We start from the raw sequence: 19,105 nt of genomic DNA, 5'->3' as shown, positions 1-19,105 counted from the left end.
GAGAGAGAGAGAGACGAACCAGGTGACGAGAGAGGCGGCAGAGTAGAGAGGAAATGGGGCATACAATCCAGGGTTAGTGGCTTTATATACAAAGCGGAGGGCGAGGAGAGTATAAAAGTGCGGTATATGCGGTTGTGGGAGTCTTCGTTATCTAGGGTTTTGCATTCAATTGGGCTGGGCTTTTGCTTTTATTGAAGTGAAATTTTTGGAGTTAGGGTTTATAGAAGTGTGGAGTTAGAGAGGAAGATCTTTGGGGATTAGTAAAAATGTAAAATCAATAAGATGGTTTGATAGAATTTAGTTGGAAGTAAGAACTATTTTAGACTAATTTCCTTGTTTATCAGATATATTTGATAGAACCACCGTTTCGATTATCTTTTAACTAATTTCCTCGTATATGGTTTAAGTCTTGAATGGTCTGTTACAGAATCTCATCTATTTTTTTTCATTTTCTTTCTCTTTAAGAGGATAAATATTTCCTTATGTGTGCATCGATAGCTGTTGTCTTTCAGTTGAAATCAGCTGAAACTATTCAAAGCCAAAGTTGATTTCAAATGGAACCCTTGCCTCTACGCGTCTAGCATTATAGTCCTAACTTCCAACGGTTTGTGACCAGTAAGTTTGAGGTGTCTTCATGTTCTAGTGCCTACAGCAAGAGCTTTGTCTGCTTTTACTGGAATACCTTCATAGACCTTGGTCTAAAAGCTGACCGAGAGTGTTATTTGTTTTGCTGTTCAGAAAATTTTCATCACCGTATGAATCTTTTTACTTTCAAATTTTCAAGGCAAGACAACAAACAGACATAATGGTTGATCACTTGTTCCAAATAATGCCTGTCCACGACAAGTAAAACCTGTGGTATATGCCTGCTATACTTGGCCCCGAAACAATTTTGTAAATATTAGGCAGCTCCAGTGCTGCTTGATCAACAAAAGGAAATAAAAGTGAAAATTTACTGCAAGTCTTTCTGATAGTCTCATAATGCAAACAAGATTACCACCAAAGGAAAACAAAACTACAGCATCTCTAAATACAACTGCAATCAGTATCCTATAACAACTGTTTCATTTCATTTTGCAATACAAATCAGATGAAACTAAGGGGAAAATTTCATTTTCCAGCACAATAATAGAGCCGAGGGTTACATGCTCAAGCATCACATGGTGGAATATCTCAAAATAACTCTATTTTGCTTTCTTAGCCAACTTCTTTACTTGGTTAGAGGTTAGGAACTCAGCATCATCTCTGATAAAACTCCACCAAATGTAAGTTAAGGGAATGGTGGTGGCATGCCAGACCGCATGAGCATCCAAAAATCCTTCATACGGTGGGAAATCATAGATTTCTAGGAGCATTGCAAGCCCACCTCCGACTACTACCAACCACAATTTCCAACGAGATGGATGGCGAGTGATACCAGCCCAAACCGCCCAAATAAGAAGTTGAGCCACCGCCATGATAACACAAACTTTCATGTTCCAACCTGCAGTGTAAAGTAAGTCATCAGATTGTTGCCCTAATTATGATGTACTGTAATTTTTTTTTTTAAGACAAAAAGAAGGATCAAAGAGTCTATACTTAATCAGTTGAAAAGATGAAACAAATTAGAAATAGTTTGAATTTTAGGATTATCACATGGAGGCTAAAAGCATAAAACCCAAGAAAGATAGATCACAGGAAAGCAATAAGCTTCCATAGAAAGACTTTCCACTTAATAGAAAGGAGAGAAAAGACAAATTTGTGTTTAAGGTCCACATGTGTGACTATTCAAGCCTACAAGTGAGAAATATTGAAATAAAAAATATTCAGAATTTCCTACTATCACTGCTATGGAAACAAAGTTAGAAACTATATGTCAATATCAAACAATTTACAATTTATCAATATGTTGTGTGTGCCAAAGTGCATGAGTAACCTTTAAGAATATAGTTTCATTCATTACTGAGAAAAATAAAATAAGAAAGATAGAAAGGGAATATGATATATACCATAATCCAGTTTATAGAAGTTGAGATACAATATGTGGGTAGTTACAAAAGCAAGCAGCGGAGCAGCAACCATAACTCTGACAGCATCGTGCCTCACGTCAAAACTTCTGAGTATGGCAAGAATGAGCGAGTACCCAATTAATGCCACTGCAGCTGAGTAGTCTAATTTTTCGGTCAAATCGACGTCTCTATGGTTCAATAAGACAATACGACACGGTAATGATCATGAGAAGTGCTAATGACCCCTCCCTCAACAAAAAGAATAAGAATAAATAATCAGAAACAAAGTTTTAGTTTCTAAGAAAGTATCACTTTCCAGTCTTTCTTTTCTCCCGGCTAATTATCATTACTAGTACGAGCTTGCTTTTATTACTGAATCCTTTTCTCTAGTTAATTTAACTGTATTGCCAAAATGTGTATAAGTCTACTGTGCTCTCAGGCTCTCATTCTAGGTCAAAAATTTAGTTGTCTCTAATATTTGAGTGCTGTGTAACCATAAAACTTCCGTTCTAAGGAGAATAAATGTTGTAGAACATGTCAATTTAGTCTAATCTAACTTGTGCCAGCCATGTCAAAAGGGTCTTAAAATGTCAAGTTCCTTATGTTCATGGATGAATGCAAGTATAATTACTTTCTCAAAGAAAAAAAAAAATGCAAGCATAATTGGGAATGTCAGATATAACACTTTTCTTTCTGTAACTGTGCTATCTACAAGATACTATAACTTATATTGAATGTAAATCTCTCTTGAAAGACAAGTTATGGATGAAGTACCAATATTGAATGTGTTGAGCTCATATATAAGAACTTATCAAGAATGGAAGACACATGCAGATATTCCCATGCATCGTAAGCAGAATGATGACAGAGAGAAAGAGAAGCTTACCTACTATGGAAAACAGCACTCCAGAACCAGCTGTTCAAGGCTAAGAAACCATATATATGCCACAAACTGGCATAGTCATAATACACCTTCTTATCTCGTCTCAATGGTAACTTATACAATAAAAGGATGATAAATGAAACCCAACCATGAAAATGCATAGCAAGGTTGAGTGCAGAGAAAGCTACAGAGGCAGGCTCCTGAAGAAATGGACAACATGTCAGACAGAACAAACTACAAAACTATGATGAGCAAAAAAAAATGTTGCCAAGGCATATAGCCTGTAAAAAAGCAAACCTGGATTCCATAAACACGCTTGAAGGGCCATTTACCATGATATTTAACCGGGCCATAACCAGCTGCTTCTCTTTCTTTTTCTCTGTCAACCATACAATAGTAACGGCAATCACTCTGACAGTCCCATTGTTTCCACTGCAAATAAAGAGGTTCTTGCAGGAACCATGGCCCATCAACAGAGACCCCACCTGAAGAGAAATTACAATGTGGAAAGCATCTATGCGCTACACATCCAGTTTCTTCACATTGTTGTAAACAAGCCCTACAGTCCCAAGCCAAATGTGACACTGTCAATTCCAAGCCGTAAATCCACATGACAGATTACAAGTGTATGCAATATAAGCCAGACTTATTAATTGTGCAAAATGGACGACAACATTTTTTTACCACTAAATAAATAACAAGAATCATACTCAAGGAACCTTGTACAAGTCATTACAGTACTGAACCAATAATTACATATTAGTTCCAAAGGAGGAGGAAGTACTTAACAAAAAATCAGTTTCAAGTGATTTTAAGAAAGGATATAGTTCTTTACAAATAGGAATTGCAAAAAGGCATTATAAAAAAAATGGAAGAAGAAGGAACAAGAAACATAGAGGAAGCCTCTATTATAATGGTCCAAAACAGTGCTGGAAGTTACTGCTTTTATTACAATATCATGCCACAGATGAGTACCGATTATGGTAGAGAGACTGAGAGCAATGAAGGAAAGCTTGTTGACATAATAACATTTACTTTTTCAGAATGAGCTCTTATCAGCTAGACAGCTGGCAAGGACACAGGTGAGACATACTTATCACACAAGTAACGACAACAATGCTCCACGCCTTCTTGCTATAGTTATGAATGACCAGACTCAATCTATATTTTCAAACAGTAAGCATAGAATGGAAATCAAATATATTAAAATCTGATCCAAGCTGAGTTAAGCAAACCCCCTTAACCTATTTAGTCTTGTGGTATGTACTTGTTCCTACGGACACAGTTAACATCCCAAGTTTAAGCCTCGGTCCTCGACAAATAGAAATGGAAAAAGAAGTACAAGCCCATTGAAATTGTGTTAACGAAAAGACAGGTCAATTAGTTCAATGAACAGCTTTTCTATCTAAATAATAGCAATATTAAACATTCCACTAAACTACTGATCAATGTCACCATATGAAATGCAAACCCAATGATCAATCGAAATACTACTCTTCTCCATTTAAGTTCTAACAATAGACCTTCAGCTGAAACCTCCAGTCATTTGAAAAGATAAATGGCTAATCCAGGCTAAGAAGGCCTCAGTTACCCACATTGCACTCTAAATGCTGAACAACAGCACACTACAATGCTCAGTCTTTAAAGCTCACCGACGATAACTTAACATGAATCCCTCAAAACAATACACATAGCTATTGAAAAACTGATAACAGCAGCAGAACTAAAAATCCCACTAACAGTAAAATAATAATAATAATAATAATAATAATAATAATAATAATAATAATATTTACCTATAATGAGGATCAGCATCACCAGCACTGGCATCTATAGCTCTGAATCTGAAACCCCATAAAACCACCACAAAGAAAGCAACCCAGTTGTGCTTCAACATCTGAAAAAACCAAATCACCAAAATAGATTATTGCAAGATTTGGCTTCAAATTTTCACAAATCTCAACTTAAACACTCTCTTATGCAATTTATTCAACTAAATATTCACAAATCCAGAATAAAGTTTGGTTCTTTATGAAGCTTTAATTCTAGTGACTACAATTAACTCCATTCTTATTCAAATTCAAACCGATCTTATAGTTTTACAAAAACAAATCATATGGAAATTGTAGCAGGACTAAACGACGTCGCTTAGATCTGGGTTAGGAACTCACCGGAGCACCGGAGCCTTTGTCTCTTTCTTCTTCTTCTTCTTCGTTGCCAACAGTGACAGTCTGACCACTTCAAAAAGCTTCAATCTGGTCCAGATGGACTCGCGTTTGGGCCCAAAAACGGGCCGAGAATGTAAAAAAAACTAGTTTGGGCCTGAAACTGGTTCAACCGCAAATCACATTCTACTGTTCTAGATATTTTATTTTATTTTTCCTTTTTTCTTTAATAATTTGACTTTTATTCTTGGTTTTGGTCAGATATTTGACTTTCAATTTTTCTCTTGATTTATATGCATGATTAGCTCTGGTTTCCTTAATCTTAATGCTGATGTAGTCATGATTTGAAGTAGTAATGTTTATGAATTCTGACCAGAGAATGTAGAGATATTATTATTAATCCAATTAAATGTATGAAAATTATATTTTTTGGATCTAAGCATGGTTAATTGACCCATTCTCCATACTTATTCAAGTCTAGTGAGAGATTTTAATAACTTTTCAAATAGTGAAAATACTCATTTAGTACTAATTTAAACCCTTATTGTCTCTATTCTAATGAATATAATAAGGAAAAATTTTAAGAACAGTATATGACAAATGGTCTACTTCTAATTTTGGTGTTTCAAGTTTCAAAACAATCATAAAGGTACATGAGTTTCCAATCTCAACAAAAAATATGTACATGTTGTTATGTCTTCCGTTATCTTGTGTGTTTTCCGTTAAAATTTGAGAGACAAATCAGTCACTCCCTAATTTAACAGTAATAAATTATTAAAATTAATAATTACTCAGGAGAGAGAAATAAAAAATATCTAATTCTCATTGCTAAACTAGTAATAATTTTTTTTGAGGAGCAGCAAAGTCATTTTGAGCACAGAAGATCCAATTCTCATTGTTGAACTAGTAACAAAACAACAATTTCGAAAAGACCAAAATTAAAACAGAAAATAGACTAGAGTGATCTACTTACAGACAACAAAGTCATTAAGATTATGGAATGAGTTAACAAAATTATAAAAAAATATATAAATAGAAAAAGAGTAAAACAAATATAAAGAAAAGGGAGAATGGAGAAAACCCGAAATCATCCTTTGAAAATTAAGAATTACATAAAGTTAACGGCGTTACTAACGTCATATACTAAAAATGTGTCGTGATTCTAATGTCATGTATCTTTATGATTATTTTGAAACTTGAAACACCAAAATTAAGAGTGGATCATTTGTTATGTACTGTTTTTAAAATCTTCATGAGCCTATTTCAATATAAAATATTCTTACTTATGCTTAAATACACAAATTTTTATTAAATTCATAATAAAAAAATATTTTTAAGACACTTTTACCCTTGTCTCTTATACACACTTAGAGAGAGAGAAAATAGAAGAGAGAGAAGACTTTGCCGGAGCCTCGCTGAACTCTGGTCACCGGTCACGGGACTCCGGTCACCAGTCGTCGGAATCTCATCGCCAGATTTTCTCCGGTCATTGTCGCCGGACTTTCTCTGGTCACTATCGCCGGATTCCTGCCCCCCAATAATCGGGTTACTGACCCCCAATAATCAGTTAATAACCCCCAACAATCACTTTATTAAGTTACTGACCCCCAATAACTAATTATTGACCTCTAATAATCAGTTACTGACCCCCAGTAATCACTTTATTAAATTACTGAACCCTAATAACTAATTAATGACTCCCAATAATCGGGTTACTGACTCCAAATGACTAATTATTGACCTCAAATAATCAGTTATTGACCCCTAGTAATCACCTTATTAAGTTACTGACCCCTAATAATCAGGTTACTAACCCCCAATAACTAATTACTGACCCCCAATAATCAGTTATTATCCCAATAATTAGTTACTAACCCCCAATAATCAACTTATTTCAGTTTATTATAATAGAAAAGAGAAGAATACCAAAAAATAATTGAGATTCCTCCTTCAGACTGTGTATTAAACTAGTAATGCCCCCAATAATCAGATTGGTTATTTACCCCTAATAAACCCCAATAGCAAAAATGAAATGAAGAAGATAGTACTTTCTTTACCATCGGCCACTAGATTCTTCCTCGTCCACCAATAAAAAAGAAAATCTCATTAAAAAATGGAACTAAGCCTCCCACACCTTATACCTCTCACAACTTATACCTAAACAAAAAAAAAACCTCTTAACCTTGTATCTTCATGGCTCGTAATTGACTAGTAGCTTGCAACTATACATTTGGAGCACTCCGATCTTATTGATGCCATGGTTTGAATCAAAATTCTTCGAGCCCTCAGTTGCCATCACCTATGCCCTCGCTGAACAAAATCAAAACCACCGCACCGAGCTATCTACCTTCTCCTCCGATCTTGTTCTTGCAACTAATCAGACTGGATCAGAATAATGACACCTCTTCTTCGTTCTTTGTTGCTCTGCTCTCTCGGGGCTCCTTCTTTGCGACAGTCGGCAGTGACGGAAGATCAAGCTAAGCCAGCGGTGGTAAGGGTGAGGATGATGTAGGTCGACGTCGAGTGCTAGTATGGAGTCGGAGAGAGAAAGTGAGAGAGAGAGAGAGAGAGAGAGAGAGAGAGAGAGAGAGAGATACGAAGACGTAACGGTCGGTACGGGTAAGGGGTAAAGGGTAAGGTAGTAGGTAGTGGTAGGTCGTAGTAGTACGGTAGTGTCGTAGGTAGTGGAGTCGAGAGAGAGAGAGAGAGAGAGAGAGAGAGAGAGAGAGAGAGAGAGAGAGAATAGATCGAGATGAGGGGAAACAGATAAGAGTTGTGTGGCTATTAGACTATACACATAGGGGTAATGACGTCTTTCTAAGCAAAATCATTGGAATGGGCTAACGAAAGAGATTTTCATTGAATTGGACTCTAGTTTAATGATTTTTGTGCATCTGGGTATTTTTCTTTTCAAATAATCGATCGATGAAGAGAAATAGTAGTTGAAGCAATACCTTGCTCGTCTTCGATTTGATTTGTCTATGTTTATTTACTTATAATTTTCTTCTTAAACTGATCATAGATTTATAGTTTTTTTCTTAAAGGTAAAAATATTTCATTAATGAACTCAGGCCAGAATGACATCAAAGCATCATTACATTGGACAATTAGCTCACTTATTCAAGTGAGATTAGCAGAGGATTAAAACTAGATACAAACAAGATACCAAAGAAACATAAAAACCGGAGCCAAGACGCTCAATTGCGGTGCTTCAAGCTTCATGAATCCATCTAGCTGCAGCTAGCTCGCATAGTCTGCCAATCTATCCATGCAATAACACTTACTAGACTTTACTTTTGCCATTTGGATCAGGGCAGAGAGGAGTGTTAAGGCAGAGCACTCTCAGTACATTCTCTCCTCACACCTTTGAGACCTGCTAGGGTGCTTTGTTTCGAGATCCAGTAGGAAGACCCCTTTTTTTCTTTGGCAACAAGCTCTAAAACTTGAGCCCAGGCCCAAAGCTCGATTCAGATTCTCCAGGCTTGAACCCAAACCCAGGCCCAAAGACTTGGGTCTAAATCTAAACCCGACTAATGATTCGGGTAGCAGAGACGAGCATCGACTGCGGCCTCCAAACTCCCGTCGACTGCCGAACATCTCCAACACCCATTCTCGGAATCCAACTCAGATTTAGAATCTGGGCATCCAAATCCCCATATGAGTCCAGCCTCAAGCACGAGCCCAACTTTCCAACTTCTAGGTTTAGAGATCTTCAAACCTAGAAGTTGGAATCTCCAAACCAGATCCCAGCCATCGACTCCCGCCGACGATGTTACAAGAGCTGTCAAACCAAACCAGGGTTCTATGACCTCTTCATTTGATGTCTCAAACACCTTATTGTTGAAAACACCTTCAATCACAATGAATCACTGTGAAAGAAGAACTAGATTGGTCGGGATGTGGACGCCTTTGTCACCAGAGAAAAGGACTCTCCTATGGATCGTTGTCGCTGATATCTCGTCGCTAGATGGTCGTGGGAGCAATAGCTAGGCTCGCCGCCGCCGCTAGAAAACCTGGGTTTCTGAACCCTAGGCCGCTCCGTGAAGCATGGAGCATTCTGAGTCTCGTCATTGTGATATTGGTAAATCATCATAGATTCATAGTGAGCGGTTTAAGTGTGGAGATATAGTAAAGACTAAAGAGGCACACATATATATGACCATGGCGTTTCACTACTGAATGGTTTAATTGTCGGGTTATTCTTGCTACTATGACAGTTAAAGATCTCATATTTATCGAGAGGGTAACACCACTGCTTAGCTAATTTTGGTGCGGATAATGCGGGAGTTCATTGATGGTATTCATGTCCACATTATGCAATTACAACTTATTCACGTGATTTAGCAGGCTTTCCCAACTATAGTTTTAGTTTGTGATTTTATGATGGTCTTTTGATTTATAACTCTTTGGGCAGCAACAACGAATTTGTTCTTCGTTGTTCATTGTCCTTAGTAGATCTCAGGTTTTTGTGTTGTTCTTCTTTTACCGGGAATGGTTTTGGTCTATGTCCCCCTCTCTCTTTATGTACTTTTTTGTTTATCTTTTTTTTAATAAAATAACTGAAACCGGGTATAAGGCTGAGCCTCCTAGCTTGGCTGGGTTCCAAACCCCTTAATATTTATATATATATATATATATATATATATATATATATATATTATGAAGACAATTTGAAATTGCTAGGCCAGCGTTTCATGAATTAATGCAAACAAGCAAAATAATTGTATGAGAAACATAATTGTATAAGCAAAATAACAGTCACTTGCACATATGGTGGTGGTTAAGGTTGTATGGTGTACCAAAGATTGACGTACGTGGTGCATGGATCATAACCTTTAGCAGCCACCATATGTATCAAAACCTTCATTAATCGATGCCATTGCCATTCACAAAGAACACACGATGGCATGGGTTACGATCAATACGTTTTCTCCTATAGCTAGCTAGCTGTAGCAACCACCACCCTATTGAAATCATCAATGAAGCATATGCATAGCCAGTTCATTTGCAACCTGGTGGCTTTGCTATACTTCGCAAGTATTGCAGGTCCTAGGTTCGATGGCATTGGCACGAACAGAATGAAGCACATGCATATGCTGGATTGGTTAATAGCCTAATTGCCCATTCCACCAGCTTGCAAATCCTTGATTAATTATGGAGTCTTTGAATTCCGGATAATCATTGTTGAGGTATCGATCCCACATTGGGGATATAAGACCTTATCTATGATGAGTTTATAAGAGTTTGAGTCACTCAATCTATTGTTATCACTTTTTCATGTCGTTGCCCGTAAGTTCGATGAGTAATAATACTTGTAATGTTGCCTACTATACAAAGATATAAGATCCAAAAATATCATATAGATATCTTAATCTCTTACAAATTAATCAATTTAAGTTTATCTATTGAGCAGCCTCCCAAGTTGTAATTTTGTAGAGTACTCATGATTCACGCACGACGTCGACCTTAGATTAATCGAGTACTATATGGTTTCTCTAAAGAGGTTGAACAAAACAAAAGATTCCTAAAAACGAAAATTAAGGTTGAACCGAATAAATTAATGAAGCCCTAACTGAACCTTAATTAACTGGATGTACTGTAAGGATGATAAACAAATATAAACCAGCGCTCGTCAGTCTGGTCTTACGAGTTTCAAGCGACATGAAAACAACATGAAAACAACCTGGCTAGCTCTTTGAATTTGCAGCAGCCCCCCTTATGACCCTGACCTTTTCTCTTGAGCCCTCAGAATTCCATATGCAATGAATGTAGTTCTACAGGAAATAATTTATAGATATGGAAACAAGAAACAATTGCGCAAGTCACAATCGATCATACAATATTAATAACTCCTACACTAGATAACAGGTCAAAGGAAATAGAATTTCCTTGCCTCTAACATACTAACTAGTTTCTCGTATTACTAACAACTACTATCACTGATTCACTGATTAACTAGCAACAGTGCTTGCACACCATTATTGAAATTTCGTTAGTGTCAGTTTACATAAACGACGGATCAAGAGCGAGCTGTATAACTGATCTGAACTCCTCCCAGTTTTCGTTAAAAAAGTCATGATTCTCGATATCGGCATATGAATAGCTCGATGTGAAGGAATCCATGTTGTATGGATGTGTAGCAGTAGTCGTCGTTGTTCCGGAGATGAACTGATGACCTGCATTCTGCAATGTCTGGTTATTAATGTTGCTTGCATTGTTATATTTAGTGTGGTTGAGAACATTCGGCTTCTTCTCTTCGTAGCAAATGTTTGAAGCACCAAAATCGATATAAGCTTCTCGGTTAATGTTCCTGGACTCTTGATTAAGATCTTGATCGGTAGTCATATTGCATTTCTTTGAGCTGGATTGTTTAGCAGACAACTCTCTCCAGTCCGGTGTATACTTTTTATGCGACACATTTCTCTTGAATATTCGGCACAGTGTCCAAATTTCCTGCAGAAACCAATGCCACCATATGAACAAGAGTCAATACGTAGTTAAACCTTTACAAATGGAAATTAAGGAAAATTATCAAAATCATGCATGCTTCTAGGTCTAGTTCAATTCAATGCTATCTAGGAACTTCTGAGTCATGCATGTAACTAATTTTGAAATTTGTATTGACGCCGATTATATATAAGCAACGCAACAATGACAACATGAGTAGCAGCTAGATTAGGTCATGGACTAACATGAATTAACTTGTGTATTGGTAATGATAAACATATTAATTGATGCATGACAAGTTTTTCTTGAGTTAATTGCTTGCTCCATGTTCATGTACTTTCGCTAGCACTAGTAGTGCTTAATGATGCATATAATTATGATAATGCCCTAATGCAATACGAACTTGCAGCTTAATAATTTTTACACAAGTTAAACGAGCACAAGTTTGAAAGGGATCGATGTGTGACTCAGTGACTGTGTGAGTATGCTTTTTCATTACTTACAGCTTCTTGAAGATTAGCACTCTGCGATATAGCGGTGCAGGAGGTGCGGATAGTGTGGACATTGTTGTTGACATCATTGGCGGAGGGAAAGCGAAATTCGTGCATCATCCAATCAGTTTTGGTGCCTTTTCCGGCACTGCCCCGGTAGTAAACCAGAGTTTTCTTCAGTCCAATGCAGTTGATGTTGGAATCATGAATTGGTTTGTCTATCCCAGTTGCTTTCCAAAACCCAGACCCGGTTACTCTATTAGGTCTGATACTGTTCTTGTACTTTCTTCCTCTTCTGCAGAAAAAGTACCACTCTTTGTCTCCGGCAGTAGTTGTCGCTTCTGCATAATATTTCACAAACTCATTAGACACAATAAAATTGGAGCTATACTCAGCTACTCCAGCTAGATACACTTAATTACCATATCAGATTCAGGTTTAGATATGAACCTCTTGATTCAAGAACTAATTGAAGAGTTTGTTGCATTAAAAAAGGACTAATATATAGGGTTTCACCAAAAGAATAAAAGCAGATAAACGGATTGGTGCAATTAACAATCCACTTTTGTTGCTCGAGAAAATTTTTAGCCTGAAGAAAACTATTTTTCAGTACCCTAGCTAGAAACAGAAGGTAATTAAGCAGGAATTATAAAGCTAGGCTTTATGCATACTTGGAAGATCCCAAGGATCATGCTTGTAGATATCAATTGATTTGATGAGCTCTAAGCTGATGGGTTTCTTCTGAATCTTCCGGCGGAGATAGAACCCAACAAGTTCTTCATCTGTTGGGTGAAACCTGAATCCCGGTAGTGTAACATCCTCATCATCATGATCCTGATGATAATCATGATGATCATCCTTGCAGGTAGTAATTTTTCCATCCATCTTCAAACAATCGATGATGACCAACACAGCTTTGATATTTCCTCGAGTTGATTAGTACGTACTTGTATTTCTCGATCTCTCTCTCTACCAACGTCAGTGGTACTGAAGAAATTTAGGAAGATAAACTGTTTGAAAAAACTGAAGTAGCAGAAGGTTCGATACTGATGAAGGTGAAGAGTCATTAGCTTGAATCCTAGTATTTATAATGGGCAAAAGTCGTCACTAGAAGCTTGTTATCTGGTCAAGTCATGAGATTTGACCTCAGGCTCGGCCACAACTCACAAGTCTTTCATCAGAGAAAGGTAACCAATGTAGACTTTAAACTCGATTAATTATTATACTAATTAAGAGGAATGTTTTGGTCAATTATGCAAAGGATGCTATTTCATCTCAATTTGCGGGGAACTATAATTCATGGCAATGATAACAGCCGGCCGGCAGAGAGATCAGAAATGCTAGAAGAGAATATGTAGCAGAGACCAACTAAGAGCTTTTCTTCTATATATGTAGCTTTTAAGTTTTATTAGTGCTTGAGACCAGATCAACTCTTGAAATCTTTAAAGGTGGTCATGGTTATAGGAGAGGGGAAAAGACCATCGATCACTTTGCCGGTCTCTCCCGCCAATGTGGTGGGTCAAGGCTAAGGGCCTAAGGTTGATGGTGCTTCTGATCAGTCTTCTGCTTGTGGGGGTCTAGCTTAAGCTTATCAGTACGTCCTAATTGTGGAAGGCTGCTGCTGCATTAAGGTACGTAATAATGTAATATGTTCCATGCCCTATGTTAGTTTGGCAGCTAGATTGGCATGTCAATTCGCTGTGGACCAAAACTTGGCTCTCCAATTATCTTTGAATCTGATTGTCAAAAACTAGTCAGCGATACCAAGTCGGAGGAAGATATTTCTTTTTTATTAGTTTCTTTGCTAGGTTAACTATGTTGCTAATTAACCATTGTATGCAACTATGTATAATAAGTTATACAAATGAAGAAGGGGTATTCTGAAATCTGAACCCTGATGTTTAGATAAATAATAGGAATTCAAATGAAGGGACAGATTAAATCGATCCACGTACAGTGTCCTTCAATAATCAAATGTCAACCTTGGATACTCAACATTGTTGGGAGTTAAATTTGCCGAGTTGTTAGGGTAGCAGTGAATTTTGATTTATTTGATGGTGGTTGTCTGAGGGGCGGTTCTTTGTAATTCAGTCATTTAGGTTTAAAAAAAAAATAATCAAACGTCAACCCTGCCATATAATTGGGGAAGAAATAATCCCAGTCCAAAAAGGCAAGGCTAAAGCCATTTACGTACCGTCCAAAAAGTGCATGATTTGGAGGGTAGTCGATCTGTTTAGAATTCTAAGCACTCAGATTACCACACATTTTTAGCAACTCGATCCCATCCGTATGGAGGCTCAAAATCGCAGTCAACAAGACAAATCCCATACGTATACACGGCATGTATAGAGCTCAAATGATTCTAATTAAGTACTTACTGGGATTTGATCGATTTCTGATTAATTAACAATAAACTGGGAAGTTTGATAAATTTTCTTATTATCCTGAAAATTAAAAATCTGCATGTGTATCCTTAGATTTACTATCGAAAGCGGAAGGGCCGGCCCTAGATGTACGTCATTTTGGAGATTTTTGTTTTGTTTTGTAGAATAATTAAAATGATGATTTCATTAAAGCTCAAGCTAGCTAGAATGTTACATTAGATACATTTTCACCGCCGCCTTGCCTATAGAGGTTAGATAATTAGAGCAAACACCTGTCGTATATAGGCAAATTGTCTAGAAAGAAGCTTACATTGTCTCATTGCCCTTAACAATATTTATGGTTAGGAGGTTTAGGCATATAAACAAAACTGTGTGGTACGTGGAGACACATCAGACTGCTCGATCGCCAAGACGTGACTTCTCTTCCTCTTATAGATTACCAGGTCTTCCACCGAGACCTCCACAAGTTCACCTAGAAGGTGAACATGAAAAATGCTTCAGGCCTAGTGTGTTAGGAGTGTTGTTAGTTTGAGCTAGCCTTCAGTTTTCATCAAACCTCCAATCAAGGGTTTTGTTTTTCCTATGAACTAAAGAAATACAAAGATATAAAACAATTATAAGGAAAAACCCCTAACACAGCCTAAGTTATGAAAGTCAAAACTAAAAGCGTATGTAAAGGAGAGTGGTAGTTCATTAGTTATGCCAACTAGCAATGGGGTAAAATGTCCAATGTCAGTAATTGCATATGCAAGAAAATTTGCTTCTCTTCAAATATGGCGGAATTCAATGTGATGAAAACGAGAGACTAGTTGTTTGATGTCTTGGCCGTACACTAATTTGGATCCGGCAATGAACTTTGATTTTGTTGTTAATGGAGTCTATGAGCAACTTGAAATGTAATCAAAGATTTATATAATCGATCCAACTCCATCATCAATAAAACTTACCAATTACTATTTAAAACGTTTTAAACTAATCTAAAACATCGATGTTTGTGTCGCGTAGCCAGAAAAATAAATTAGAAGGGTCAGAATTTAATAGTAATATCACGCTAAACAAAAATTCTTCCTCACTAGGGAGTGAGGGTGGGACTAGTTTTCACCATATTATCTACAATCAAAGAGATATCGTATCCACGACGATTGCACATATTTTGAGATATTTTCTTAAATTATCTAGAAGTTGTATGTAATAAAGGTCAAATTTTACACTAATTATGTAATATAAGTATGAAAGTATAATGCATGTATCAACCTATCATGGATTGTATGAAAAAGTGAGAAGGGTTATTTGAAACATCAGAGTGAGAAGGGTTATAACTCTGATGTGGCTACGCCAAACAGTTTGTCGACCTAAAGAAAAAAAATGCAGATGCGAGTAATGTTAATTAAACTGATGCATGCATGCTGTTTTGGTCCACTTTTAAGGTTTGATTTGTATAACATTTTGTATGTTTTTGAAGGTTTTTGTAGTACTAGAGGTTCGTCTGGTTCGATAGTCCCATTCACATGCAGTTTGCTTTGAACCCTCAAAATTTCAAGACCGCCGGCCTACAAAGACGCTTATTAAATTGCAAACGAAAAATTATGTTGTCAATTTGGCCGAGGACTACTTTGATTTAAGGTTTATGTTGTATAACATTTACGAACGGACTGTTTATTGGCGATCAAAATCCCCTAGTTTATTAAGTACTTCTATAAAAAATCAGGCTTCTAAAAGGCCCCACCTAAGATCGCCTAGTCCCCGCCTAAGCTCTAGGCCTTTGTGCTAGGCTGTGGACAATTAGGCGACCACCTAAACGCCGCCTAGGCTACTAAGCTCTCCGGTGTGGTGGGGTTGATATTGTGGGGAACATGAGAGTATAAGAGTGAATGATGTGTTTAAAATTAGAAGTGTATAAAAAAGTTATGCTAAATTTTGGATAAATTTATCATATAAATGGGTCTCACAAGATTTATGTTGAATAATTTATCTATATTTGATTGTTTTCAAGTATTTGAATACATAGAATATATATTTTTAATTAATAAATCTTAAAAAAAACAAATCGCGCGCCTAGTCCTCGCCTAGGCTGTCCAGACTCTAGGCTGTGGGTTACTGCCCGCCTACTTCCTACCGTCTAGCGCTTTTTAGAACATTATTCAGAATTGATCAGGACATGTTAACATGGGTATCATACATAATTAAGAACTCCTATGATTCTATGAACACCAAACCATAGGAATCCATGAATCTTTGGTCAAGGTGTTGAAAGATGAGCTCTGAAACACTTCGAGTATGAAGTGTTGGGTACGTCGCAGCTACAACCAAACGGTTTCTACATTGAGTTCAAAAGTAGCAATGAAGTCATTCCACCTTTTCATTATTGTTTGGGGCTTGACAACAAATACCAAGTTGTAACTAGCAACAAACACCAAGTTGTAACTACAAATGGCACATGCTTCGGGTCTAGAGCACATGTAATTGGAAGAGGTGAAGACCCCGTTTCATCTCTTCATTTCAGTTATTTGTATTCATTGCTCACGAAAATGTAATCAGGCAACGCATATGTTAGGTAGATACGCGCTTTTGTTTCATGCATTTCGTGTGGACTGAGACTATGTCACAATGACTGTCTCAAGTACATGTAACTGATGTAACTATCTATTAATGTTATTATCCTATTCTCAAGAAAGAAACACTTTGAGTATAGAGGGGAATATTCATTAGTATTACTTATTTCATACTTGAGAAGAAATTTTAAGTGCTAATTAAAGATCTAAAGCACTCATTGTAAATTAATTTTGAGTAATTTTATCAAACGGATTGCCTGAAAATTTAAGAAATAAACCAAGACAATCTATAAAGTATTAACGAGAGAAAAATCAAGTGCAAATAAAACGAAAGAATTATCTATATATATAGTATGTTGAGTGCTACTCCATGTAGAATGGATCAAGAGTACTGTACGATAAGAAATATACAAAACAAATTCCATATAGATTATTGACCAATGAAGGATATATAATCTATATTATAGGCTGCCTGGTTAAGAGAATCTATACCTGTATTTGTGGCCGGTATATTTTTAAGAGTATGGATTAGGTCATTATGCATCACTCTAAAACTTGATTAACCACAGAAACTTCTTTGACCCTCTTAATTTGGCTTTGTTTAGATGCAAAAATGGCATAGATTAAATCCAAATTTCAACTTTAGCTAGATATATATATCCAAGAAGAGAATCACCATGACATATTTGAAGAACGGACTCGCTCAACATAACCACGTGAATTTGAAAATTTGACATAGATGATAATAATACTGCATATTATATCGGTACTTATAAAGTCTACGGATGCAAATTATACGTACCCATCAACATGATAAATACTTTGATGAATTGACTATACGTACCCTGTACTATTATTTCTGTTAATTTAGAAAGGAAGAAATTGCCACTATGCATGCATTTCGTGTATTACAAGAAATTAATTAAGTGGAGAAGTTACAAGATCGAAGAGGGCATTATTCCACTTCTAGAAACGAAAACCTCACACACTTCTTCGCAATCGATCATGATGAATACTTTGCCCAAAGTAATGCCTCGTTTCAAAGCAGGATGTAACGTGTACGTACGTGCAGTTAGATTAATATCTGAACACAAATGTGATAAAACACATCAACAGGGTAAACAAAACCCTCAGACGTCCTTCAACAGGGAAACATGAAATGAGAGTAAGGACCGTAAAATAGACATAAGCACATAATGCACGCAATAACTCGACCCCTAGATCTTCCCAGAAGTTGAGGGGGGTATCGACTGCATTATGTGCTTATACATACAATTTTTGGTGTTGCATGCACCCAATAGCAAGCTCTACATAGATTATGACTGAAATGTGATAAAAACACGTTACGGAGAAATTGCTACTAATTAACATAATGGGGCAAAATCAAGAGAGTGAAGAACAAATGAATCGAAAGTACTTCTACGTACTTTCAGCATTTTATTGTTGTAAGAATGTCAGTATTGTAATAGGGAGTTGCTCTTGCATATGTAGTCTGATGATTCAAGACATAGTGCGGAATGGGGAAGTATTCTTCATGAGATTTATTTATATTGTCACTCTCACGATTAGATTATTAACAAATGAAGATTCTACTTTCCTAAATAAAATTATAAGAAAAAAGTTGGTGGTATACATACATATCTCATAAGATTTTCTTAGATATTTTGGTATTTTTAACTCCCTTGTTTTAGCATGTGTTGTTTGCAAATATTTTTAAGAGCATAGAACATGAAAATATTTTTCAAAACTTGAGCCGTCCAATAAAATATATACCTTAGCCTCCACAACGTACATATATATGACGTGCAGACTTTACTGAAAATATCAGGGTTTTGGGTCTTCTGACTTTTCCCTGGGCAAAGAGTGACTGATCGAGCTTCAATCATCTTGACTCAAAGTTCAGTAACCCTAGACATTTGACATATATATATATATATATAGAGGGCCCTTCCATTGAGGGATCCCTATTTTTAGCCATTTCTAGGGATATGGCATTACACTAATTTCCCGATCAAATTTTTGCATCTACACCGTTCAATTCATTGGGTTATATGAGTAGATCATTTCTACAAATTTTCAGATAATTTAGTGATCGTTAACCCATTCAAAACTTCGATTTATTTTTAATGATCTTGAACGGTCCAGGTTTGATATAAAGTGTGTAACTTTTGTTTAATCTCAGCCATCCAACCTCA

General features: G+C 36.6%; 2 protein-coding genes and 1 pseudogene across 3 annotated transcripts in view; all 3 read right to left on the bottom strand.

Moving 5' to 3' along the window:
• The window catches only part of LOC101310872 (elongation factor 2-like), a 3,944-nt gene extending 3,900 nt beyond the window's left edge, over positions 1-44 (bottom strand). The window contains exon 1 of the mRNA XM_004294024.1: positions 20-44. The gene's annotated coding sequence lies outside the window, so the exon portion shown is untranslated. The remainder of the gene's footprint in view (positions 1-19) is intronic.
• The window catches only part of LOC101292394, a 1,325,780-nt pseudogene that overhangs the window by 1,146,776 nt on the left and 159,899 nt on the right, over positions 1-19,105 (bottom strand). Inside the window, exons 44-46 of the transcript XR_184374.1 lie at positions 12,646-12,859; positions 11,987-12,315; positions 11,044-11,489 (exon numbers count right to left, since the gene is read on the bottom strand). The product of XR_184374.1 is annotated as an uncharacterized LOC101292394 (transcript). The remainder of the gene's footprint in view (positions 1-11,043; positions 11,490-11,986; positions 12,316-12,645; positions 12,860-19,105) is intronic.
• On the bottom strand, positions 937-5,081 carry LOC101302627 (post-GPI attachment to proteins factor 3-like). The gene is made up of 6 exons (XM_004294081.1): positions 5,043-5,081; positions 4,668-4,768; positions 3,169-3,430; positions 2,875-3,071; positions 1,989-2,176; positions 937-1,483 (listed from the first exon to the last, which is right to left on the bottom strand). The coding sequence occupies exons 2-6, from the start codon at positions 4,766-4,768 to the stop codon at positions 1,185-1,187; spliced, it is 1,047 nt and encodes a 348-aa protein (XP_004294129.1). The 5' UTR covers positions 5,043-5,081; the 3' UTR covers positions 937-1,184.

The sequence above is a fragment of the Fragaria vesca genome, linkage group LG3 (genome assembly GCF_000184155.1).
Source record: "Fragaria vesca subsp. vesca linkage group LG3, FraVesHawaii_1.0, whole genome shotgun sequence".
NCBI lineage: Eukaryota > Viridiplantae > Streptophyta > Magnoliopsida > Rosales > Rosaceae > Fragaria > Fragaria vesca.
This window is presented reverse-complemented; position numbering and strand designations above follow the sequence as displayed.